Source organism: Puma concolor, chromosome E4 (assembly GCF_028749965.1).
Source record: "Puma concolor isolate L17-30 chromosome E4, mPumCon1.1.hap2, whole genome shotgun sequence".
NCBI classification, from domain to species: domain Eukaryota; kingdom Metazoa; phylum Chordata; class Mammalia; order Carnivora; family Felidae; genus Puma; species Puma concolor.
In genome coordinates this window covers 1,562,457-1,587,884 of record NC_141683.1, presented here as the reverse complement: position 1 = coordinate 1,587,884, position 25,428 = coordinate 1,562,457, and the positions used below count along the sequence as shown (strand labels likewise).

General features: G+C 40.6%; 1 protein-coding gene across 10 annotated transcripts in view; it reads left to right on the top strand.

The window, feature by feature from the left end:
- ASH1L (ASH1 like histone lysine methyltransferase) overlaps positions 1-25,428 on the top strand; it is a 196,958-nt gene that overhangs the window by 9,576 nt on the left and 161,954 nt on the right. For 9 of the 10 annotated variants that reach the window (XM_086693033.1, XM_086693032.1, XM_086693030.1 and 6 more), the window contains exon 2: positions 19,626-20,146. In XM_086693033.1, the coding sequence (XP_086549159.1) occupies positions 19,727-20,146 (420 nt within the window). In that variant the 5' untranslated portion in view covers positions 19,626-19,726. The remainder of the gene's footprint in view (positions 1-19,625; positions 20,147-25,428) is intronic. The other variant, XM_086693027.1, reaches the window with a different exon arrangement.

Below are 25,428 nucleotides of genomic sequence, written 5' to 3'. Positions count from 1 at the left end.
ATTCTCTCCATAGTGCACAGGAATATATCTTCACTGAAGTGTGAAGTTTTTGGGGCAGAGAGCCTTAAGTCTTTGAACTGAACTGGGTTTAGTTAGGACAATTCTCTTCTTAAAGCTGACCAGCACTTTGTTTTTTTAGGAGGCCAGTGTATCCTTCTAAAGCAGAACCCATTGTTTTCACTAAACCACCTAATTTCATTCAGAAACAGGACCAACGTATAGTTAGCAAGTGCTTATTGTGTGCCAGGCACTAGGATACGGTGATGAATGAACAAAATAAGGTCCTTGGATATTTTAACTTTGCTTTTCCAGAACAAGATCAGTACTGCTGTAATATGTGCTGCTCCCATCATATTACAAGCAAGGTGTAGTGGAGATTTCTGAAAGAATGTCTTGGGGTATGATTATTTTATGCCAGGGCAAGTCAGGTCTAGGAAAAAAAATCTCTTCCTCTTGAGGATCCTTATTGTGTGTCTGTGTTTTATCCAAGCAGTCATTGGACATTTAGTCCTCTGGGATATCAGTGGCTTAAGTCTTCCATTCAGAGTCAAATAAAAACTGAAACCAGCATTTCTAACAAAGAATACATATTCTTTCATTCTGTAAGTATTAATTGTATACTTACATCATATCAGATACTGTGTTAAGCCCCGGGGATACAGCAGTGAATAAAAGTAAAAGTCATTGCTTTCAGGGACAACTTGTTGGCTCAGTTGGTAGAGCATTTGACTCTTGATCTCGGGGTCTTGAGTTCAAGCCGCACATGGGTATAGAGAACACTTAAAAAAAAAACAACTGCTTTCATGGTGCTCACTTTCTAGTAAGATAGATGTTAAACAAACGGGTGTGATGTTACAGCATTTTCATGTTAGGTGTTATAAAGGAAAATAAAGTAAGGAGATGGGGGATGGTTGGGGAAGTCCCTTGAGGCAGTGATACTTGAGTAGAGACCTGTGTGATGTGAGACCCCCATGTAGCTGTCTGGGGCACGAGCATAAGCCCTGAGGCAGTAGTGTGTTTGGTGTGTTTAAGAACTAAAGGGCTAGGGCTGCCTGAGGGGCTCAGTTGAGTGTCCGACTTCAGCTCGGGTCAAGATCTCATGGTTGGTGAGTTTGAGCCTTGCATTGGGCTCCCTGTTGTCCGTGCGGAGCCCGCTTCGGATCCTCTGTCCCCCCGCCCCTCTCCTGCTTGCGCTCTCTCAAAAATACATAAAAAACATTTAAAAAGAAAGAAGAGGGGTGCCTGGGTGGCTCAGTTGGTTAAGCGTCTGACTGGCTCAGGTCATGATCTCACGGTTTGTTGTTTTGAGCCCCACGTCAAGCTCTGTGCTGACGGCTCAGAGCCTGGAGCCTGCTTCAGATTCTGTGTCTGCCTCTCTGCCCCTCCCCTGCTCATGCTCTGTGTTTGTCTCTGTCTCTCTCAAAAATAAATAAACATTAAAAAGAAAAGACAAAGAGCTAGAACAGCGTAAACAAGGTGGGAGTGAATGATAGGAAATCGGTAGAAGAGGTAGTCGGGGCTATGTAATGTAGACACTTAAAAAACTTGACCAAGTGTGTAGGTTTTATTTTAGATTTGATAGGAACCTGTTGGGAGGTTTTGAGTAGGGAGATAACTTGATCTAATGTATACACTTTGAAAAGCAAGAGTCATATAACCAGAGTGACCATTTAAGCCGTTGTGATATTTGAGTTAAGAGATGACTGTGAGTTGAACTGTTGTATTTTCAGGGAGATGGATTTGGGATCTATTTTTCTTAACTTTTTTTTTAATGTTTATTTTTGAGAGAGAAAGAGACAGAGTGAGAGAGGGAAGGGGCAGAGAGAGAGGGAAACACAGAATCTGAAGCAGGCTGCAGGCTCTGAACTGTTAGCACAGAGCCTGACGCAGGGCTCGAATTCACGAGCTGTGAGATCATGACCTGAGCTGAAGTTGGACGCTTAACCAACTGAGCCACCCAGGTGCCCCCAGATTTGAGACATATTTTTAAAGGTGGGGAATGAGAACTCGGATTGGCTGTGAGGTCTGAGTCAAAGAGTAGTTAAGATTGACTCCCACGATAGCCTCACTGTTGGGTGCTGTTTACTGAATGAAATGTGCAACACTGGAGGAAGCAGGTTGCAGGAATGCAGAAATTAAGAATTTGGCTTGGACATACTGACTTCGCATTTTCTATCAAATGTTTCAAGTTGAGATACTGAGTAAGCAATTTGATATATAAGTCTCAGGATTGTGGCAAATATAAATTTGGTAGTTGATCAGTGTAGAGGTACTATTTAGAACCATGGGACTTGATGAGATCACCTGGAGAGTGAGTGTAGCTAGAGTAGAGATGAAGTTCTTAGAGTGAATTGTGGGGTGTTCTGGACATTTAGAGGCATTTAATCAATAATGCCAGGGCTGAAAGAATCATTCGATAATTTTGGGAGTAGTACTTTCTTCAGAAAACCCAGCAAGTACTAACTGGTAAAGACAGAGACAAAATTAAAATAGCTAATGAACTAAATTATTTTTCATCTGTTGAATAGCTCTTGGATTGTGTTGCAGAGATCAGAATACTCATATGAAACTAAAAACCATAGTGCCTGGATTACTGGATTACTCTGAAAAGATGGTCAGAATGGTCATTACCTTCCTAAGTATCCATTGTGGAGGTCGACGTAGAGTGAAGCAATTACAAACTTATGAAATAATGAAGTTTGGGGGTGCTGGCTGGCTCACTCAGAGGAGTGGGCGGCTTTCGATCCTTGGGGTCTTGAGTCCGAGCCCTGTGTTGAGTTTAAACAAGTAACGGGGCGCCTTGGTAGCTCAGTTGGTTAAGTGTCTTACTCTTGGTTTTAGCTCAGGTCATGATCTCACAGTTTGTGAGTTTGAGCCCTACATCGGGCTCCGTGCTGACCGCACGGAGCCTGCTTGTAATTCTCTCTCTCTCTGCCTCTCCCCCACTCACTTTCTCTGTCTCTCTCAAAATAAATAAACTTAAAAAAAGAAAAAGACTGGAAGCTTCTTACCCATTCACGTGATAACAATTTCTAGCTTTGAAAATTTACAGAGTAAAGATCGAGCTGCCTCCTGTTTCCTTATTTGGTCTGTCACTGGGCATCGTTAAACGTTCCTTTAAAGAAGCTAGGTTTTCATCTGTGGACTTAACTGAGCCAACACATCTAGTATCCTAGAATACATGTATATTTGAAAGTGTACTTGAAAGTATTAAGGGGTTTAATATTGTTTAGATTGACTTACTGCATATTTTGGGACATTTTCTGAGTTTGGGTAGGGACCAGTTTAAATGTATTTGAGGTGTCAGGGCGCCTGGGCGGCTCAGTCAGTTGAGCGTCTGACTTTGGCTCAGGTCATGATCTTGCGGTCTGTGAGTTTGAGCCCCGCATTGGGCTGTATGTTGACAGCTCGGAGCCTGGAGCCTGCTTTGGATTCTGTGTGTCTCTCTCTCTCTCTCTCTCTCTCTCTCTCTCTCTCTCTCTCTCTCTCTCTCTCTGCCCCTCCCCCACTCGTGCTCTGTCTCTCTCTGTCTCAGACATAAATAAACATTAAAAAAAGTTTAAATGTATTTGAGGTGTCAGAAATGGAAAGTAATAGAAATTACAGATAAAGGCAGTCACAGCATATAGGTTATTTTGTGTTGTTGATTTAAGACTCTATCAGAGGGGCGCCTGGGTGGCGCAGTCGGTTAAGCGTCCGACTTCAGCCAGGTCACGATCTCGCGGTCCGTGAGTTCGAGCCCCGCGTCAGGCTCTGGGCTGATGGCTCGGAGCCTGGAGCCTGTTTCCGATTCTGTGTCTCCCTCTCTCTCTGCCCCTCCCCCGTTCATGCTCTGTCTCTCTCTGTCCCAAAAATAAATAAAAACGTTGAAAAAAAAAATTTAAAAAAAAAAAAAAAAGACTCTATCAGAATTCCTCTTAGCTACTGCAGGAAACGGATGCTCTCTTGCTGAAGAAAATGACTTCACACTTGACAGTCCACTTCTACCATTAGGAAAATGTAGAGCCCATCTGTTGGATTGGCACTATGCCTCAAAGGCCAGTAGTTTTGGACTTTGTCAGTCCAGGAAGAGAAATTAATCCCAGAACGTTGAGGGGAGAAACATTTTTAATAATGGATTCCCCAGGGTTTATCTGACATCTTGTTGCAGTTTTGTAGAGCTCATCGGAGAATTAAGGGTCCATCATGTGTAATCTCTTTTTCCCAGTCAAAGTCAGAATCATCAGTTGTGTGTATTACAGAACCATTTCTCTTCCAGGTAAATAGTGTCCGTGCAAAAATACTACTGGGGGACGTGGGTGACTCAGTTGGTTAAGTGTCCAACTCTTGATTTTGGCTCAGGTCATGGTCTCATGGTTCTTGGGATCGAGCCCCATGTTGGGCTCTGTGCTGTCAGTGTGGAGCCTGCTTGGGATTCTCTCTCTCTCTCTCTCTCTCTCTCTCTCTCTCTCTCCCTCCCCCCCCCTCCTCCCCCCTCTGTTCCTCTCCCACTTCTGCCTGTTCTCTCTCAAGATAAACAAACATTAAAAAAACAAAAAACTACCAAAAATTTCCAGGTAGTTTAGAGGTGATCTTCTTAAGTAGAACTGAGATACTTCAGATAGTAATATGATTTGGGATTCCAATAAGCCTCGAAAAATATTTCTGGGTGAATCTGTTCCACAAAATCTGGAAACCGAGGCTTACCGCTTAAATGGTTAAAGTGGCCATTTCCTGGTTTCGTGGGCATCCATTCTGGACCTTACCTTTGAGCTGGCCTCAAAAATAGGGTCACAATTTGTTCGGTGGCGGTAGTAGTTAGGGCCCCATTAAGAGTATGATGAAGTCTGGGGCGCCAGGGTGGCTCAGTCGGTTGAGCGTCCGACTTCGGCTCAGGTCACGATCTCACGGTTTGTGAGGTCGAGCCCCGTGTCGGGCTGTGTTGCTGACAACTCAGAGCCTGGAGCCTGCATTGGATTCTGTGTCTCCCTCTCTCTCTGCTCCTCCCCCACTCGTGCTCTGTCTCTCTGTCTCTCTCTCAAAAATAAATAAACATTAGATAAAAAGAATATAATGAAATCTTTGTGCCCTTTTCTGGAGTACACATACACAGATAAATTTTTCGCTGTAGAATTGTTGTAGAATTTGCTTCTGGGCCACCATCCCTTATTTCATAGGCCTCCTAATTATGAATGTTATGGGGTGACAGTTGCATTATTTACCTGTTTCTCAACAGAGATTGCTCCTAAAAACGAAATAAACTCCTGTAAGGACAGTGGTGGTTGGAGAGTGATTTAAGTAGCTCATTGCTAGACCATCTGTCATCTGCCCACCTTCATTTCCCCTTCACCATTTTGGTGATACAGTGATTTCTGGAGAATCATCAGTTAAAGTAACATGCCAATGTTAGAATGGCAGGCTGGGTTTAAGAAAACTATTCTTCGGAATGGGTGAAATGGCAGCAAAGTGATCATTATCTGTCGGTGCCCCTCCCTGACTGGCTTCCTGGCTACAGTTACCTAGCTTCCCCAGCTACATCACACACAGCTCTCTGAATGTAATTTCTAAATCCAAACCTGGCCGTGTCCCTTGGCAGAACAGACAGTTCAGAACTTTCTTCAAGGTCCTGTGTAGTTCTTCAGCTTTGTGTCTCGCTGAGTCTCTTACCCTTGAGCTTCAGCTGTTTGGAAACGCCACCATTCCCCAACTCAGTGCGTTTATGTCTCCATGACTTCCGTGTTCCTCCCAGTGCCTGGCAGCTTAGACAACACCTACCCATCTTCTGAGACGGTTCAGGTTGATGCTGTGAAGCCTTACCTGGCCACCTCCCCCCTTTTGGGGAGCATTGTGCCCTCATTTCTCTTTGGTGTGTACCTAGGAGTGGAACTGCTGGGCCACAGGGTAAGCATATTTTTGTCTTTGGTAAATACTGTCAGTTGTCCCAATTGATTTATGACTCTATAGCTCTACCAGTAGTGTATACGTATTCCATTTGTTCCCCATCCTCACCAACATTTGGTGTCATTCTTGTTAATTTTAGCATTCTAGTGGGTAATAGTATTTTGCGGTGTTTACTGATTTGCATTTCTGGGATTATTGGTGAGGCTGTGCATCTTTTAGTGCTTGTTGGATGTTGGGATATCTTTTTTGTGAAGTACCCTCCTAATACATGTTCTGAATGCAGTCCTTTACTCCGATGTAGGCGCTACAGATGATGTCATCCCGTGTGGGGCGTTTTCACTCTCATGTGGCTTCTTTTGATTAACAGAAGTTGGTATTTTTTTTTTTTTTTTACAAAGTCCAATTTACCTTTTTTTCTCCCTTAAGAAAGAAAGGATGGTGATGCAGTTTGAGGCGGTATGTAGTTAGGAGTGGGGGAAATGGAGAACTCCTTATCAACTTTGTAGTTTCAGTCAAGCAAGATGAATAAGCTCTGGAGGTGTGCTGTGCTGCATGACGTTGTGCCTGTGGTCAACAATAGTGTAGCTTACACTTCAGCATTTAAGAGGGTAAATCTCACGTTAAGCGTTCTTACCACAATAAAATAATAAAAACGTAGAGATGTGTGTAGTGAGTGGTCGTCTGTTGAATGGAAACACAGGAGAGGAATGTTTTAAGAAAATAACTAGTCAGGGGCGCCTGGGTGGCTCGGTCCGTTAAGCGTCCGACTTCGGCTCAGGTCATGATCTCACGGTCTGTGAGTTCGAGCCCCGCGTCGGGCTCTGTGCTGACAGCTCAGAGCCTGGAGCCTGTTTCGGATTCTGTGTCTCCCTCTCTCTGACCCTCCCCTGTTCATGCTCTGTCTCTCTCTGTCTCAAAAATAAATAAACGTTAAAAAAAAAAAAATTAAAAAAAAAAAAAGAAAAGAACTAGTCAGTATTGGAATAATGGGGTCAGAAAGTATGCCCACAGTTAACTGGGTCAGTTTGCTCAGTGTCATGTAGATATGAACAAAACAACAGCAAGACCTTGAGAGGTATGTGTGTAGGGTGGCTATGTGTGTTTCCTCTCTTTTAAAAATATGTTGTTATTGGATTTTTAATGTGAAGCTAATAGAAATTTTACAGTAAGTTGAGAAAAAATACATATAACTTTATATTATTTTTACTTCCAAACATTTTCCTCCAAAAGTTACCAGTGCTGTCAGTTAGGGTATAATCATCCGTACTTATTTCTGTATGCATACAAATACATAGGATTTTTTCCCTACTCTTTATAGATAGAAGATCATGCTTGCACTTTTGCTTAAAAATAGCAGACAGAGTTCTCTAATTCGGGTGTGTGTGTGTGTGTGTGAAAATATATATATATATATATATATATATATATATATATATAATATTTAATATTTAGAATTTATAAATTATTATAACTTTTTGTGTGTGGCCACATTAAGCAGTGCTATAATAAATCATTTATTAGTGCATTTGTTTTTCTATGATAGAGTCTCAAAAGTAGAATTTCTATTGAAGTCCAAGAGTATGTAAAATTTTAAATTGTCACGGACACTATAAAAACTGCTTTCCAAAATGATGCTGGCTGCCAGTGTGTATTTTCCTGTATACTTTGCTGGTATTAGTTATCAGAGTTTTAAATTTCAGCCGAACTTGGGGCGCCTGGGTGGCTCAGTCAGTTGAGCATCCTACTTCAGCTCAGGTCAGGATCTCATGGCTCATGAGTTCGAGCCCTGCATCAGGCTCTGCACTGATAGCTCAGAGCCTGGAACCTCTTTCAGATTCTGTGTCTCCCCCTCTCTCTCTCTCTGCTCCTCTTCTGCTCCCACTCTGTCTGTCTCTCTCAAAAATAAATAAACATTAAAAAAATTGAATGCAACCAAACTGAAGAGTGAAAAATACCTTGTTTTAATTCACACCTCCCTGACTGCTAGTGATGTGCTGCCTCATTTTGTTTCAACTTGATTATTTCCATCTTTTCTGTGATTGCTTATGCATATCTCTCGTATATTGTTTCTTATTTACTATTTTGTAGAGTAACTCTTACATACTGATCTATAGAGTTTTTATATAATCAGATCTGTCAGTATTTTCCTTAATGGCTTCTAGTTTCTTGAATTGCTTAAGAAGGTTTCTCTACCGGGGCGCCTGGGTGGCTCAGTTGGTTAAGTGTCTGACTCTTGGTTTCAGCTCAGGTCATGATCTCACTGTTCAGTTTGTGAGTTAGAGCCCTGAATCAGGCTTGCACTGTCAGTGCAGAGCCTGCTTGGGATTCTCTTTTTCCCCTTTCTCTGCGCCTCCCCCATGCGTGGGTGCACTCTCTCTTTCTCAAAATAAACTTAAAAAAATTTTTTTTCTCTATTATAGGCTATAGAAATATTCACAAATATTTTTCAAGTACTTTTATTTTTCACATAGCTATTAAATCTATGAAGAAATTATTTTTGTATATAATGGGTCTAAGTTTGTTTTCTCCATATGAATAGCCAATTAGGTCAACATGTAGCAACATATGTCAAATAAATCAGCTTGTTGCCATGTTGAAAGCTATTGATTGAAAAGAGTTCTACAAGATTGCCTCTAGCCCATATTTCATTTTTATGCAAAATAGGAAAGGAACCTCTTCCTTGAAATACCTTATTTTGATCTGCCAGAAAATTTTTAAATGGCTTCATTGAGATATATTTCATGTTCTGTACAAGTCACTGATTTAAAGTGTACAATTCAGTGGTTCTTGGTATATTCGCATAGTTATACAACCATTACTGCCACCTGATTTTAGAAGATTTGATCTTGGTGCCCGTTAGCAGTCACTCCATCCCAGCCTTCCCTTTTTCCCCCGTCCCTAGGTAACCATTAGTCTACTTTCTGTCTCTATGGATTTGCCTTTTTTTGCACACTTCACATAAATGGGATTCTGTAATTTGTTGTCTTTTGGAACTGGCTTCCTTCACTTAGCATCAATTTTCAGGGTTCGTCTGCATCATAGGATGTACCAGCACTTCATTCTTTTTCATGGATGAATCACATTCCATTGTCTGGATAACATCGCTGTGAACATTTGTGTACACGTTTTTGTGTGGACGTATGCTTTCATTTTTCTTGGGTATATACGTAGCAGTGAACTTGCTGGCCCATCTGGTGACTCTGTTTAACCTTTTGAAGAACTGCCAGGCTGTTTCCCAAAGTGTCTGCACCCTCTCACATTCCTACTCATTTCTCCAAAGAAAATTTTTATGAAAAACAAATGGAAGATGTTTACAATATGAATGGCGCTCTTTTTGAAGTGACTCCTTTGTTTAATGTAAAACCACATGCATTGGCCTGAGTTCACAGCCCCTAACCCTTGTCCAAATGTAACAATTCATTTATGGGAAAATCTGATGTAACTTTTTCTTCCCTCCTGTTGCCATTTTAGAATTCTCTAGGGATAGGCATCACCATCCCTATATATTCCTTGCAACTACAGCCCCATCCCACTTTTTTTTTTTTTTTTTTTTTTTTTAAAGATTTTATTTCTACGGGCGCCTGGGTGGCTCCGTTGGTTAAGTGTCTGACTTCAGCTCAGGTCATGATCTCCCGGTTCATGGGTTCAAGCCCTACATTGGGCTCTACTCACAGCCTGGAGCCTGGAGCCTGCTTCAGATTCTGTGTTTCCTTGCCTCTCTGCCCCTCCTTCACTCATGCTCAGTCTCTCAAAAATGAATCAACGTTTAAAAAAAAAAAAAAAAGATATTATTTTTAAGTAATCTCTGAACCCCAACCCTGAGATCGAGTTGCGTGTTCCATCGACTGACCCAGCTAGGTGCTCCCCATCCCATCTTTTTTAAAAAACAGAGTTGAGGTTATATAATTGAGTCATTGTTAACTCTACTTCTCAGGAAGAGCTAAGCAAGGTTTGATTAGATTATCTGTGTGATAGTGAGTGTGATTTTCCCCCCCAGGATTTAGCTTTGGGAATGCTTTTTGTATGTATTTTCCCCTTGTGGCTAACTATTTGTGATTTATGTCTTGTATTTTACTTTCCTGGTTTGACTTTCTAGAATTAGTTTGTTGCTATAATATAGTATTTCCTTGTTCATGAGACACACTCTTTCCTCCCAGTTTAATGTTTCCAAAATTAGGAAATAACACAGTTGATTATTACATTTATTGTGGTAGTGGTTAAAAAAATTTTCTCCTGAAAATGTGGTCAGTGATTCATAAATCCTTTTTAAGTCTCTGGCATCTTGAAATTTAAGAACTATATACAGTACATAAGTGTGAAAATAGCTGGATTTATTGTGATTAGTGCTTTGAAAGTTAGAAGTTATTGGTGGTTGTCACACTCTTTTAAATGAAATGTTCTGTAGTTGAGTAAAGAAAGCTTTATCCAACTCTGTAAGTGTTGTTTATGGTGTATAAATTATTTAGGAACATAGTTCAAATTTTATCTTTATGAAGATGTTCTAGCTTTTTGTGATTTCAGTGATTTATGTAATATCAGTGTTTCAGTATAAAATGTCTTAAGCCATTTAGTATACTGCTTACCCTTTTACTTCTGAAGAGCAAATTATATGGCGATACACAGTGTTTATTTTTTAAATCGTAATAACAGCATAAGATTGTATGATATTTAAAGAAAATGCCAATTCTTTAATATTTTCATTTTCACTCTTGTCTTTTAGTCATTGTCTATATACGTAACTTAAAGTACAGCAATATGTATGTTTGCTTATTCAGTCAGTAGATATTTATTGAATACCTTTTATGTTCCAGGTACTTTGCTAAGGATATTTCAGGAAATAAAGCAGTCAGGATTCTTAGTCTCATGGAGCAAATGCTATAGTGGAAAATCTGGGTATTGTGCATGTAACTTACCAAAAGCACATAACTTACTAGGATGATGAGTGTTAAGAGACTTACAGATGCTACATGAGCACTTAAGATCTCCCTTGGTCTAGCAGGGAAATGACATAATCAGATTATTTTTAAATCCTATTTTCTGGGGGTGCCTGGGTGGCTCAGTCAGCTGAGCATCTGACTCTTGATTTTGGCTCAGGTCATGGTCTCATGATTCACGGGATCGATCCCCATGTTGGGCTCTGCGCTGACAGTGTGGAGATTACTTAGGATTTCTCTCTCTCCCTCTCCCTGTCTCTCTCTCTGCACCTTCACCACTTGCACGTTTGCGTGTATGTGCATGTATGTGCATGCTCTCTCAAAAGAAATAAAAATGTATTTTAAAAGTTTTAATTTTTTTTGAGTGCGTATTTAGTTTTGAGACCGAGAACATGAGCAGGGGAGGGGCAGAGAGAGAGGGAGGCACAGAATCTGAAGCAGGTCCCAGGCTCTGAGCTGTCAGCACAGAGCCCAACACCGAGCTCAAACCCACAAGCTGTGTGAGATCATGACCTGAATCAAAATCAGATGCTCAACCGAGTCACCCAGGTGCCCCAAAATAAATAAAAATTCTAAAAAAGTTATATTTCTGGCCACATCTTAGAGAAGGGATGGGGGGGGGGAACAAGGTTAAATACACAGGGAAGGTGGGAAGCTGCCCTGCTTTGTGTCAGATCTGCTGTTGTGGACGGTAGTGGACTTAGAACCGGGTGTGATCAGACATTATTTATGTGGAACTGACGAGTTTTGGTGGCAGGTTGACGTTGGGAGTAGGAGAGTGAGAGGAGTCAAGGATGACTGCCACGTTTCTGAAGAGCCACTGGTGGCTCGTGCTCACTTAGCTGTGGCACTGTGCTCACTTAGCTGGGGTGGTAAGTCCTAAGAAATAGGCTGGTCATCTATAAGCATTGTAAGAGCATGAAAGCCAGGAGAAAGATACATAGCGTGCTGTAATTTTTTTAAATCTTCTATAGTTCATTTATATCTGTTTTTTTTACTGTTGAGAAACAGAACAGTGGTTACAGTCTCTAAGTGTGTTTGGTAAAGACCACAGAGAAGACATGATCACAGATGAGACAAACTAGACTTTACTTATTTTAAGCTAATGCGGTAATTTCAGGTAAGTGTACTTACCTGAAAAGAAAGAAAAGCTATTCTTACATTTTAGAGGGAGTTCAGATAAATTACCTTTCTTCCCAGGTTAAAAACATTTTTTTCTAAAACTCCATTATATATTTATGTAGTGTTGTCCTACTGACTCTCTCCGTAGGTGTCCCGTGCGGGCATTCGGGGCTGGCAGCTTGGCCTTTGCACTTCAGCGTGTCCCAGACATCTGACATTTAACATTCTCATTGAACTCTTAGTCTCCTCTTTCTGTCTCATCCTGGCAAACAACTTCTGTGATGTCAGCCCCATGAGGGCAGGGGTTTTGTGTTTTGTGCACTGCTGTACCCCCAGTTCTTGTCCACGATGGGCTCTGGGTAAGTATTTGTGATGGGATGTCTCAGTGGTACCACCACTTGCTTGAGTCTTCAGTTCTCTCCCTCTGTTCCTGCATCTGGTGAACAAATCCAATCAGTTAACACCCCTGCAGTATGTCCCAATGCATCCATTTTTTTTTTTTTGTTTTAATTTCCAGTGCTACCTCTCTAATAACTGGTGTTCCAGAATCAACTTTTACTGTCTTTCTAATCTTTCTTCCACAGCAGGCGGAGAGGTTTTCTTAAAATGTAAATTTATCTTGTTACTCTCCTGCTTAGAGTTTCTTTTTGGATTCCAAATCCTTAATATAGCCCAACAAGGCTCTTTGCAAGCTATTTTCATTTATCTTTCCATTTTTGTTTTGTGCTGTCACCCCCTTTGGTGTATCTGCTGTTAATCTTTACAAACCTCAGGGATTTTTTACACATACTGTTCTCTAATTTGGGAACATACTTACCTCCACATTTTGCCTGGCTATTTCAGGCAAATAGATTGGGTTTCAGATTAGAGTTAGCTGTTTTTCTAACATTATATTCCCTGCCCCTGCAAGTTTCCTTGATAAGCTAGCTCACAAAGTTAGTACCTTCACATTCATTATAAGTTGTTATTGCATGTTTAAATAATTAGTCATTTATCTGCCCCCCTCCCCTCCAAAATGTAAAGTTCACGAGACCTAGGACCGTATCATATTACTTACAACCATATCTACAGTGGGTGTCACAATTCCCAAAACCTATTTTGAGGTTCTCTAAATATTGAATGAAGGGATAGATTAAGACTGATGAATCCATAAAGAAAGTGGTATAATGATCACAGAGGTAGATGGAGAGCCCCTGGAATGTGTGACCATGGAAGACAAGAGGGGATTTCACACACCAAGTATACGCCAGGTGTAGCAGAGAGGGGTAGTCAGGGCAGGAACAAAAATGGCCTTTGGGAGGCAGCGTAACTTGGTATTTAAGAGGAGTCAGACAGACCTGGGTTCAACCTTTTGTTGGTTGTTAACTTGTTTTTTCATCCCTGAAAAGGGAATAATAATAGTAACTACCTCATGGTGAGGCTTACACGAGATCATCTATATAACACATTAGCACAGAGCTTCTCATGTGTTAGGAGCTTGGTAAATTTTTTTATGTAACTAGTGCTGAATACACTGTAAGGACTCAATATTTGTAGTATTTAGAAACTACGTAGTTGATTTTATATTGCCTTGCTAAATAGTGTTTATCAAAGTGTGTCAATTCCCTTCCGGCTCTCATGATAGACAAGGTATCTACATAAGACAGTCTCCAAACTTAGTGGGATTGTTTTCCCTAATGGTGTAGTATCTCACAGACCAGAGCATTGTATTAACAGTGAATTTGTGTATTTTTGTCGGATCCGTTGTTTGTTACTTGGATGTGAGATTAGTATGGGGGGTGTGGGTGAGTAGGTACTGGTCACTTTATAGAGGGAATAGGGTGTGGTGGTAAAAACAAGTTTGATTAGTTCCTGTTTGGAAATTTTGTATTTGTTTTGCTTGCCTGGGTATTGTCATATTGCAGAATGTACAGCAATAGGACATTCATAAATCACTGTGAAATGTGATTTACTTTGTAAATTTATAGATATCTGACACGTTGTTAGATTATCATACTTTGTGTTGATAGAATGTTTATATCCTATTAATATAATTAGCAGTCTTCTAAAAAGTTTGTTCACAGCTAAAATGATCGAGGCAAAAGAGCTTCATGCTATAGATTTAGTGTTAGCTTCCCTTGAATTTGGACTAGACTGTTCTGGATGGTCTCAGCGATTTGAAGACATACTTTCAATCCCAAATTTGCATGTGATGTGAACGTGGAATTTGCCTCTTAGAGTGAAGAGGTTCTAGCAGCCTTATTAGCTCTGTGTTTCTCTACTAATACATTGTAGTGTGAACCAGAGTATATTGTGTAACAACATGGCATCCTTGCCCCTGGATGGAGAACCTAGATTGTGTAAATACCTTTCCAAAATCTTTGCGACAGAGTATCATTCACCAGGAACACTGCTTTGAAAGTTTAAAATCAGCATTCTGTAGGGACTGGTTTTTAAGCAGTTTACATTTAGCCGATAAAAAAACATTCTTTGCTGCGAAGTATCTTCAGAATTTGGATTTATCTTTACTAGAAACACTTAAATTTGGTGTATAGCGTTTGCCAATCATGCTTTTCCGGGCTCACTGACTAAGTGGACTCACAGAATATGCCCTTAGGCATGCTATTCTTTTTCTCTTTGATCAAGTGAGGGAAACAGTATTTCTCTATTCTTACATACATTTCTAGGGTAGTGATCATTGTTTTCAAGTCCTTTTTTAGCTTATTGATATTCTGCTGTTTATATAATCTGTGTCACTTGGATTCAGTTTTTCCGTTTTAAAATGAAGAGAATCATGCTCTCCAAACCCTTCTCTGGAATGTGTTAAAAATGAATTAAGTGCTGGTAAAAAATGCTTTTGAGTTGTTTGGAAGAAATACTGAAATTCTGCCTCACGTTTATAAATACATATTAAGACTTCTGGAATTCTTTCATTATAAAGAACAATTATAGGGAAATTTTTAAATGTGTGTACTTGTGAGTAGTGAATATAAAAACAGTTGTTTTGTGTACATTTTTGTTTTTATTCTAGAACAGATTTGGTTTCATAACTAACCAAAAACATACATAGCAAATCTGTCAGTTCACTAGTAACATGAAACCCAGGATGGGTATTAAAGATTAAGAAACAAGAAGATTTAAACAACAACAACATGGGTGCCTGGGTGGCTCAGCCGGTTAAGCATCCAGTTCTTGATTTCAGCTCAGGTCGTGATCTCACGATTCGTGGGATCGAGCCCCATGTCGAGCTCTGCGCTGACTGCTCAGAGCTTGGAGCCCGCTTGGGATCCTCTGTCTCCCTCTCTCTCTGCCCCTCCCCACCCCCAAAATAAATAAACATTAAAAAAAAAAAAAAAAAAGAAGGAAGTGGGGAAAAGAACTAGAAAAGGAACAAATTAAAGCCAATGAGATACATCCTATATAAGACATGCAGTTAATTCAAATATTTATTGAACACCTCCTATATGCCAGGTGTAGTTCTAGGTGTAGGACATTACATTGAACTAAACTGACAAAAATCTGTTTCCTGGTGGACTTGACATTCCCACGGAAAGATATCAACAGTAACGAAATGCGTTGTACACCAGGTGGTGAGAAGAGTGGTGGAGAAAAAATAAAACAGGACAGAATGTCAGAAGAGGACAGTGGGTGTGTTCATAAAGGATTGTCAGGGAGCACCTGCTCTATAAGGTGACACTTAGGCAAAGACATGAAGCAAAGTGTGCAGTTATCGTGGGAAAGAGTGTTCTAGTCAGAACGATACATGCAAGGCCCTCCCAAAGGAGTAGTTCGAGTTTGTTTTTGAGAAACAGAAGGAGGAGGCCTGTGCCCCTGACCCCCTTCTCAGAACTAAGTGGGGAGGTTGGTAAGAGATGGAAAAGAAGCTGAGGGGTTTATCTGGCAGAGTAAATGGGGCCTTTAGACCATTGTAAGGACTTTGGTTCCACTTGGAGTGATACGGGAAGCCCTTGGGAGGGGAGTGACATGATCTGATTAAAAGGATCACCCTGCTGCTGAGTTGAGAAGACTGTAGAGCGTTACAAAGGGCTGAGGAATGGAGCCAGTTAAATGACATTTGCAACAGTCCAGGTCAGGTATCACTTGGATCTGATTGATAGCTGTCAAATTAACGAGAAATGGATTCTACATGTATTTCGAAGGTAAAAAAGACTTTGCCAACTGAATGGACATGTGGGGCATTAGCAAAAGGAATCAAGGATCATTAGGAATTTTGAGTCCAAATATTTCCAGCTGGAGTTGTTTATTGAGATGAGGAAGAGTGGGAAGGACAGATGGAGGGGGAGTGAGGGTGAAGGTAAATTGATTTTAGACACCTGAGCTTGCAGCACCCGTTAGACATGCAGGCAATGTGTCAGGTAGGCATTTAGATACAGGAGTCTGGAGTTTGAGGCAGTCTTCTCAGCTGGCCTCTCTCTGGGGATAGAAATTTGTGAATTGGGGCACCTGGGTGGCTCGGTTGCTTCAGTGTCCGACTCTCGATTTTGGCTCAGGTCATGATCTTAAAGTTCCTGGTTTTGAGCCTCCCCACTGTCAACGTGGAGCCTGCTTGGCTCCTCTCTCCTCTCTCTCTCTAAGAAATAAAAACTTAAAAAAAAAAAAGATCCATTAATCAATAGTGTTAGATATAATTTAAAACCAAAAGATTAGATTTGCTCATTTAGCAGGTGGGTGTAGCTAGAGAAGGGAAGACTATGCCCTGGGAGGCTCCAGTGTTTAAGGTTCAGGGAGAAAAGAAAAAACTGACAAAGGAGACTGAGGTTGAATCCAGAGAGGGGTCCCAAAAGTCACCTTCTGTTGCTAAGTCCAGTAGAGGACGAGGGTCCTAAGTACACCCGATGGGTGTACTTCGCGTGGAGCACAGTGGTGACCCTGACCAGCGTTTTCTGTGGAGAGGTAGTGGTGAAAGTGTGGTCAGGGCACTGCAGAGAAAAGTGGAGGATCTGGAGGTGGGGAGTCTGGACTGCCCTTTGAAAAAGTTGTAAGGGGGAACAGAGACATGGGAAGCTGGTAGAGGATACGGGGGCAAGAGCAGATATCTTAGATGAGAAATACTGTAGTATGTTTTCGTGCTGATGGGCATCGGCCAGAGGAGGAGCGTGAGGTGCAGATGATGCAAGGGGACAGAGGATGGTTGCCTGAATAATGCTCTGGAGAAGGCAGCGAGAGTGGGATTTTGTGCTCAAGTGGAGGGGTTGGCAGTATATTATGATAGGAGGGAAGGCAGACTCTTTGTGGGAGCAGACACAGGAGGTGCGAAGGTATGCAGTCTGGGGGGACCTCGTAGCAGTTTTCCTCTGATTGTTTCCACTGCCATCATCAGAGCGGAGGCACAGTCCGTGAGGGTGGAGAGGACTTGGAGACGCAGTGTAGGCGATGCTGGGTTTGGGAAGCGGGTTTGCTACACCGAGGGTCCAGTTGAGGTTGGTGCTTAGGAGTGTAAAGCGAGGTCAGTGAGCGTGATTGTTTTCCTTACACCGGCTTGGACGGCACAGAGACAGAAGAGGTTAAGATGTGATTTTGAAGCTGTTGCTCGTGCTGGATATTGTAGGAAGCGTATAGAAATCCACTTCTGTGGAACACATATAACGAACCTATAAGAACAGACTCATACATAGGGTTGTTGATACAACACAAGATGAATTCCTGTAAAAAAGAAAAGGGGAAGCATTTTCTACACACCAGACATTGCGTTAGAAGCTACAGGGGCCTTCAAAGTCATTCATCCATTCACCTATTTATTGGGTGCTGAAATATGTGCTGTACATTGTGCCAAGTGCTGGGGATACAGTGGGGAACAAGCCAGAAGGGGTCCCTGCCCTCATAAAGCTTACGCCGTTACTCTAGCCTATTGGAGGGTGGCGTTGACAAATGTTCAGCAAGAAAAAAAAAAAAAAAAGCCAGTTATTCAAAGTGTGATCCCATACTGATAATAGGTATTCAGGGAAGGATCAGGTCAGCGCGGGCTTAAATGTAGGTGTGAGAACATAAGTCCACAAACCACCATCCCAAAGTTTGTTTTTGTTTTTTGCTTTGAGTAAGATATTGTAGATTGGCTTACTTCCACTGTGATGTTTAGAGTGGTGCTCCTTTATCAGGCACATTAATACTTCCGCATTGAAATGTATGACGATTCACAAAAATTGTGGTGATTAAGGCCCAAGTGGATCCAGATCAGGTCTGATCAGGTTTTGTCACTAGTGAGTTTATGAATAAGCTTGTGGTCCTCAGAGTTAAATTCCAGGCTTGTGAACCATCGTGGGAAAGATAGGACTTTGTACTTCTAGAGGGAAAGCAAGCACAGGGCACAGAAACAGAAATGATCATGACTTGTTAGGGACAGTAAGGAAAACTGAGTGGACTAAATCACTGGGATAAGCAGGTTTGAACAGTTAGAGCCCGATTATGAAAGGTCCCGAAGCTCTTGTGAAGTGTTAATCTTTGAGGTGGTAGACTGCAAGAATTGTCCGAGGGAGCTGATTGGAAGGTTCCCCTTGCAGCCACTTTTGTGAATGAATAGAGTGGGAACAAACTGAAGAGGTCAGTCAGTTGGCCAGTATTCGTTGAGTGCTGAAAATGTTGTGCTCCTGCTGTTACTAGTAGTAATTAATTGTTGGCACCTCCTTTTGAACCCTTGCTGTGTTCTCAGGCACTGGGCTGTGCATTTGACTTGCATTTCTGGTAGGAGTTGTGAAATTGTTCTGTGATCTTCATCCTTGAGAATCTTACAATCTTGTTGGAAAGAAAAGTCTTAAGCACCTAGTTTAAACTGTGAAATATTCTACTTTATCAATGGAATGTTCTAACGAATAGGGTGTTCTCTTTTTCAGATACTTGTTCTGGATCTTGAGTTGGCTATGTGCATATATATAGTCTGTCAATCCTCAAAAGTAGTGAATTGTTTTGGCTTTGTATTCATTAGCCTTCTGGTTATATGGTAATCTGGTTCCCTGAGGCTCACTATTTCTGAGAAGGGGGTTGCCCTGGGTAGACTATTCAGATTCTCAGGTAAGGTGTACATCTGTTGTAAAATAATAATTTGGCATGCTGATTTAAACATTTTATGCATTTGGAAAAAATATTTTATGGGTTTGGGGAATTAAGGCATGCCACCTGACTGTTTGCTAACGGGCAAACTTGTAAAATTAAATATCTGGTTTTCAAAGTTTTTATAACAATTGTTATAAATCATTTGTATCATTGTTTGTTTAATGTTTGTCTTTGTCACTAGAGTATAAGGCTTGTAAATTTAGGAGCTGGATCTGTTCTCCTGAGCACTGTATTTCCAGGTTATTGCACAATGCCTGGCACATGATAGGAGCTCAGAAATATTTTGAATGAATGAATGAGTGAATGAATTCAGAGCTGAATTGTACACCAGCAGCAAGGATAATTCCAACCTAAGAGTCCTGACCCTTTGCAAAGCCTAAAACCTTGCAAAAGGTTGGAGCACTCAGACCACGATGTGTAGCACAATAGCTTGTATGTGATACCTGTGGAATAATAAGCTTATTCTAAAATTTTAAATTTATAAATCAATTTACATGTATTTGGTACTGCATTTTGGTTAGTCTTAATTGTGATTTGGGCTTCTTCCTGACCTCCTCGTCCCTCCTCCCCTTTTACCCATTTTTCACATTAATTGATAGTTGCCTCTATTCTGATGAATTTTTGTTGTGGTCTGTCCTGCAGAGAAAGAGATGCTGGTTGCGAGTTTTGGAGATCCCTGTTTTTTATGGAACACAGTTCTGTAAACTTTTCATAAGCTTCCTTGGCAATAACATACACTTGTGATGGACCCTAGAAATACTGCTATGTTAGGATTGGGTTCTGACTCCGAAGGATTTTCAAGGAAGAGTCCCTCTGCCGTCAGTACTGGCACAGTGGTCAGCAAGAGAGAAGGAGAGCTAGAGAACAACGCGAAAGAGGAGGAGGACCTTCGCAAGTGGAATCGGGAAAGAAACAGTGAAGCAGGGAAAGAGGATGGTTTGACTGATGCACAGCAACAGTTTTCAGTGAAAGAAACAAACTTTTCAGAGGGCAACGTGAAATTGAAAATTGGCCTTCAGGCTAAGAGAACTAAAAAACCTCCAAAGAACTTGGAGAACTATGTGTGTCGACCTGCCGTAAGAACAACCATCAAGCACCCAAGGAAAGCACTTAAAAGCGGGAGGATGACTGATGCGAAGAATGAGCCCTGCCCTCCAAAACGGGTGAGTACCGCTCGCAGCCATCCGTGGTCTGCGACAGGACCTGGGTTCCTCCACCCTTCACACACGTATCACAGGAAGTTTGATTTTCATCTCTGCGGCTATCAGCAAATAGTCTGTTGTGCTTGACTAAAATAGGCTGCGAGACTTGTTAGGGGTGTGGATGATAGTGTGACTGTTTGTGTTTGTAGGGCAAATGTTGTGAATTGGGCGCACCCATACCGTTACTCCTGCAGGGCTTAGTGGAAAGTGTATTGGGTTTGCATGTAGGAAACCTAGATTTGAATCTTGCCTTCCTGTTTTTCTAACAGTGTGACTGTAGACAGATTAACAGGGAAGGAATCGAGGTTCAGTGCTGTTAAATGATTCCAATACTACCTACCTATATGCCCACGTGCATATTTAAATGTTATGCATACGTAAGTAAAACAGTAGATCTAGGTAGAAAGAATTGGTTTAAGATTTTGGAATAATCCTGGCTGTGTGAAATAACGTGATTTTCACTGTTAATTTCTTAACATCAAATTCACGTGCTTCCTACATGTTACCAGAAGCCATAACGATTCAGGCTTTTTGTTCTTCTCCGAATTGCTGTGGCATCCGGAAGTTGTTAATAGTCGCTATGTAGTCTTCAAAGATCACAGACACCTAAGGTAGCTTGGGATATTTTGTTGATAAAATCAACTGTGAATGAGTTAAGATGATAAGCCAGGAAAAAAAATGGGTATTGTACCAATTCTTGAAAAAAAATGAACCGGATGAATCTTAGCTAAGTTGATTAGCCTATCCTGAGCCTTATTTTTCTCATCTCTGAAATGAAGATATTATCTGTTCCTTCTGACCTCAAGGATTTTCATAAGGTTGATTGAAAAAGATTTTTATCTAGACCTTTTTATTTGAAACAGTGTTACAGTTTATCTGGTGCAGCAGACTTGTAAAAGTCTCCGGGATGATTGTCTTGAGTAATCTTTCTATAGTTTGTTTTGTTTTGTTTAACAGTACATGCTAATGATGAGGTTTTGTACTGAGGTGACTTCACCCACAGTATGTGTTTACTCTCAACATACGGGTAGTTTATATCCACATATCTTATTTGTAGTAGAATGTAGTCTGTGGTTTCTGAGGGAAGGTAGCAGAGCTGCTAGTGAAGGGTAGGTGTTTATTTTTCCAACAGTTACTTGAGCATAGGATGTTGAATATATTCGTGACCTCTGAATTAGTTCTTCAGAAGTAGTGGAAGCAGCATGGGTTATGAACTCAGAACCTAATTTTAATCCTGGCTTAAAAACTATACACAGGCAGTTGGCTTTCTCTTACTCAGCCTTGGTCTTCTCAATTATAATGTGGGGTTATGAATGCCTAGCTTAAATGATTATATAAAGAATTGAATTTCTATAAAGAATCTAGCATGTGGTAGTTCTTGGGAATATTCTCTTTTCCTTTTTATCGCCTAATGTAGGAGTTCACAACCCTCGATCCCTGGGAGGGTGTGTTGGGTGTGTGTCACTGCCCTCACAACGCGACAGTCTGTGCAGAATTTTGTGTGTGTCTGGGTGCATTTTTGCGTAGCTCTTGCCAGCTTCGTAGACCGTTCGTGACTCCGAAAAGATGAGGCATCCTTGGCCAAGGAGGGAATGGACTTTTATGAGATCTTTGGTAGTCTTAAGAAAGCTTGAGGGCTGTGCTTTATTTATTTTTAAAGCAAGGCTTTACCAAACACAACCAAAACATTTACCCCTTGATTCTTCAAAATCAAAAGTCATTGAGCTTTTGTCAGTGCTGCTTATAAGGCAAACATCAGGCCTTACATTTCTAGTAAAAACAAATATAGATCATGTATTTTATCTCTTAAAAGAATTTCATCAGTGTTCAGAGAGCAAAAACAAGACCCTCGGAAAAAATAAGTTACTTGCTGTCATGATTAGTCCTGAATGGTTGTTAACTGTTTATGTAATTTTGTAACTGTTCATGTCATTTTTAGAAGCAAAACCCAAGTTCGGTTCCATGAGTGAAATTTTCCCTTTTCTTGAATGTGTGACATATTGTTAAATTTCTGGTAGTTTACTCATGGACTCTGTTACCTAGAGGGATTCAAATATGTCACTTAGTTTTTAAAAATTTCAATTCCCTGTTTAGGAACTGGCACATTAATAACTGGGGTTTGAAGTTTAGTTCATTCTTTTGAGAAAATATTAGAGGATGATGCTGTAATGCCTTTTATTTAAAGTTTAGTGCAGACCGCGAGGGTCCTAATTTTGTTTTTATTTAATGTATTTTTAACGTATTTATTCAATAGAGTTTTTTAATTTAATACATATTTTTAAGGCATAATTGACATATCGTGCTGTGGACTTGGTTTGTTTTTAATTAATTCTGAGACTTACCTTCTGTATTCCGTTTTGGCCAAACTGAGCAATTTCATTCTGCCACTGCTACTACTAATTCAGAGTTGGCAGGAATCTAGGAGAATCAAGCACTCTGGTACATGGCTGGTGGAAATTGGTACAGCACGTTTTGAATTGTGCTGCTTTTTTGTTGCTGAGTTTTCAGGGTTCTTTATACATTCTGCAATTAAGACTGGGGAATATTGACTCCCATTCATTCTGTGGGCTGTCTTGTCACTCTTGACAGTGTCCTATGACACACAAACGTTTTCAGTTTTGATGAACTCTAGTTTGTCTGTGTTTTCTTTTATTGCCTGTGCTTTTGGTGTCCTTTCCAAGAAATTGTTGTCAAGTCCAGTGTATTGAAGATCTTCCTCTGTCTTTTTCAGGGTTTTATCATTTTAGCTTCTGTGTTTAAGTCTGAGAGATTTTCACGTATCCTCCTCACCCTGAACTTGCTCTCTGAATTCAGAAACTAATTAAGATAGCAAGGGGTATTTTGGTCATGGGAAGCTGGATAAAAAATGTCCTGTGTAAGAGTGTGGATATTGGACCAGCAAATATTATTTGATTAGGTAATAGACTGTATGATTCACAGTTTAAAAGACAAAAAAAAAAAAGGAAACAATGAAATACTGTTACCATCATTACCCCCTCTGAGTAAATCTATTTTGGAATCCCCTTCTGGGCCATCTGGTGACTCCTCCCCTCCCCACCCCCCCATACTATCTGTGATAACTGATTAAGCAGAATAACCATTTCTCAACCAAAATGAAGAAAACTGATCTATATATTGAATGTATTTTCAGGTTTACATTTACACTTGGAAAATAATACCACAATAACAACTAGTTGTTTTGGGGGGTGCCTGGGTGGCTCAGTGGTTAAGCATCCGACTCTTGATTTCAGCTCAGGTCATGATCTCACAGTTTGTGGGATCGAGCCCTGTATCAGGATCTGCACTGACAGCACTGAGCCTACTTGGGATTCTCTCCCTCTCTCTGCCCCTCCCCCACTCACTCTCAAAATAAACTTAAAAAAAAGAAAAAAGAAATAGTTGTTTTGGTACCAAAATTGGTATAAAGAATCTTCAGGGAAATAAATCCCAACATCAGTGTCTTTGGTTTCTCCCACATAATATATTATGTGTATACAAGCAAATACATGTCTCTCCCCCTCCCTCCCCCCCCCCAATAAAAAATAAATAGTGGCATACCACATACTGTTCCCTGTCATGCTTTTTTCCACTTAGTATATTCTGGCGATACGTGTACTTAGATCTGGTCTGCTTTTCCATTTTTGTATCATTGATGTTTCTCTTTCTCTGCCATTGTGATAGTTCTAATTCTTATGTTTGGTATCTGGTAGGGCTACTCCTTCATTACTCTTGCTTTAGAGTGCTCCTTGCACGCTTGCCTGTTGATTTATAAACTTAATGTGATTTTGGGAAAAGCAGATTTTTTTTCTAGAATTCATCTGGTTAATTATAAAATTTATATTTTGTTCATCTTTCTCTGTGGTTGAACTTGGAACCTAATTGGAAGATGATTTCCTTGAGAAGCTCTGAATTTGCTTTGCCAGGAATTCAGGTGTGTTCCTAATACCTTTCCTGCGGTCCCTACTTTGCCTTGAGGCCACGGCTTGGTGCATTTACCCTCTGAGCAACCATGCCTATTATGGTCAGCCTCATTTTTTCTTCTCATTTGGTATTCTTGGAGATTTTTCTTATGTTCTATGAGGCCAACAGCGCAACAAGCATTGCATTTTGTGCTGGGTTAATTTACTTTGTTGCAATAGAAGATATCTTCTATTTAGCCTACCAAGAGGATAGAGTGGAGATCACCTGATTATTTTATAAGTATGTTTGTTATTAATTTTGTAGATTTCCCAGTCTCGTTTTCTTTAGTGGAAAGAGAAATATCCTTTCCAATCTCCTGTAAAAATTTGGGTTTTGTTGTCTTGCAGCTTCTTGTGGTGTCTGTGTCATTTCGTAAGTTGTCAGAATTCATTCTTCTATAGCAGTGTTTAAGAAAGTGAGAAGAGAGGCAGAAGTCATAATATTTACTTAAATTTATTACACACTAACTTAAAAGGAGAAGAGGTAATGGCACAATCCTTTCTAGCATTTAAACAAAATTCCGGGGGCACCTGGGTGGCTCAGTCGGTTGAGCAACCTACTCTTGAATTCAGTTCAGGTCATGATCTCACAGTTCATGGGATCGAGCCCCATGTCCGGCTCTTTGCTGACAGTGTGGAACCTGCTTGGGAGTCTCTCTCTCCCTTTGCCCCTCTTCCCTTCTCGTGCGGTCTCTCTCTCAAAATAAATAAATAAACATTAAAAAAATGAAGTTCCAGTTTTGGAGTCGTGCAGTATAGCTACTTATATAGGATTTTAATTCACTAGGAGACTAGGCCGAAAGAAAGTGCTTTTCTGACAAATGAAAAATAACCAAAATATGTTTCCTGGAACAGGTGATTAAAACTGAGACTTGTTTGAGCTTAAAAGGATTGGGGATATATAAAACCACTACGTATTGATTACAGATTAGGTCACATAGCATTAAACTTTAGTGCTATGTTGACTGACATTGTGTCAGTGAATAGCATATTTGATGTCATTTTAGCCTGGTTGAGTGTTTTTTTTTTTTTTTTAATTTTTTAATGTTTATTTGGGGGGTTGGGAGGGCAGAGAGAGAGGGAGACACAGAATCGGAAGCAGGCTCCAGGCTCCGAGCTGTCAGCACACAGCCTAACGCAGGGCTTGAACTCACAAACCGCGAGATCATGACCTGAGCTGAAGTCGGACGTTAAACTGACTGACCACCCAGGCGCCCCCTAGTTGAGTGGATTTAATGAGCTCAATGGATGATAAATAAAACTTACAGTGCCAATTATAATTTC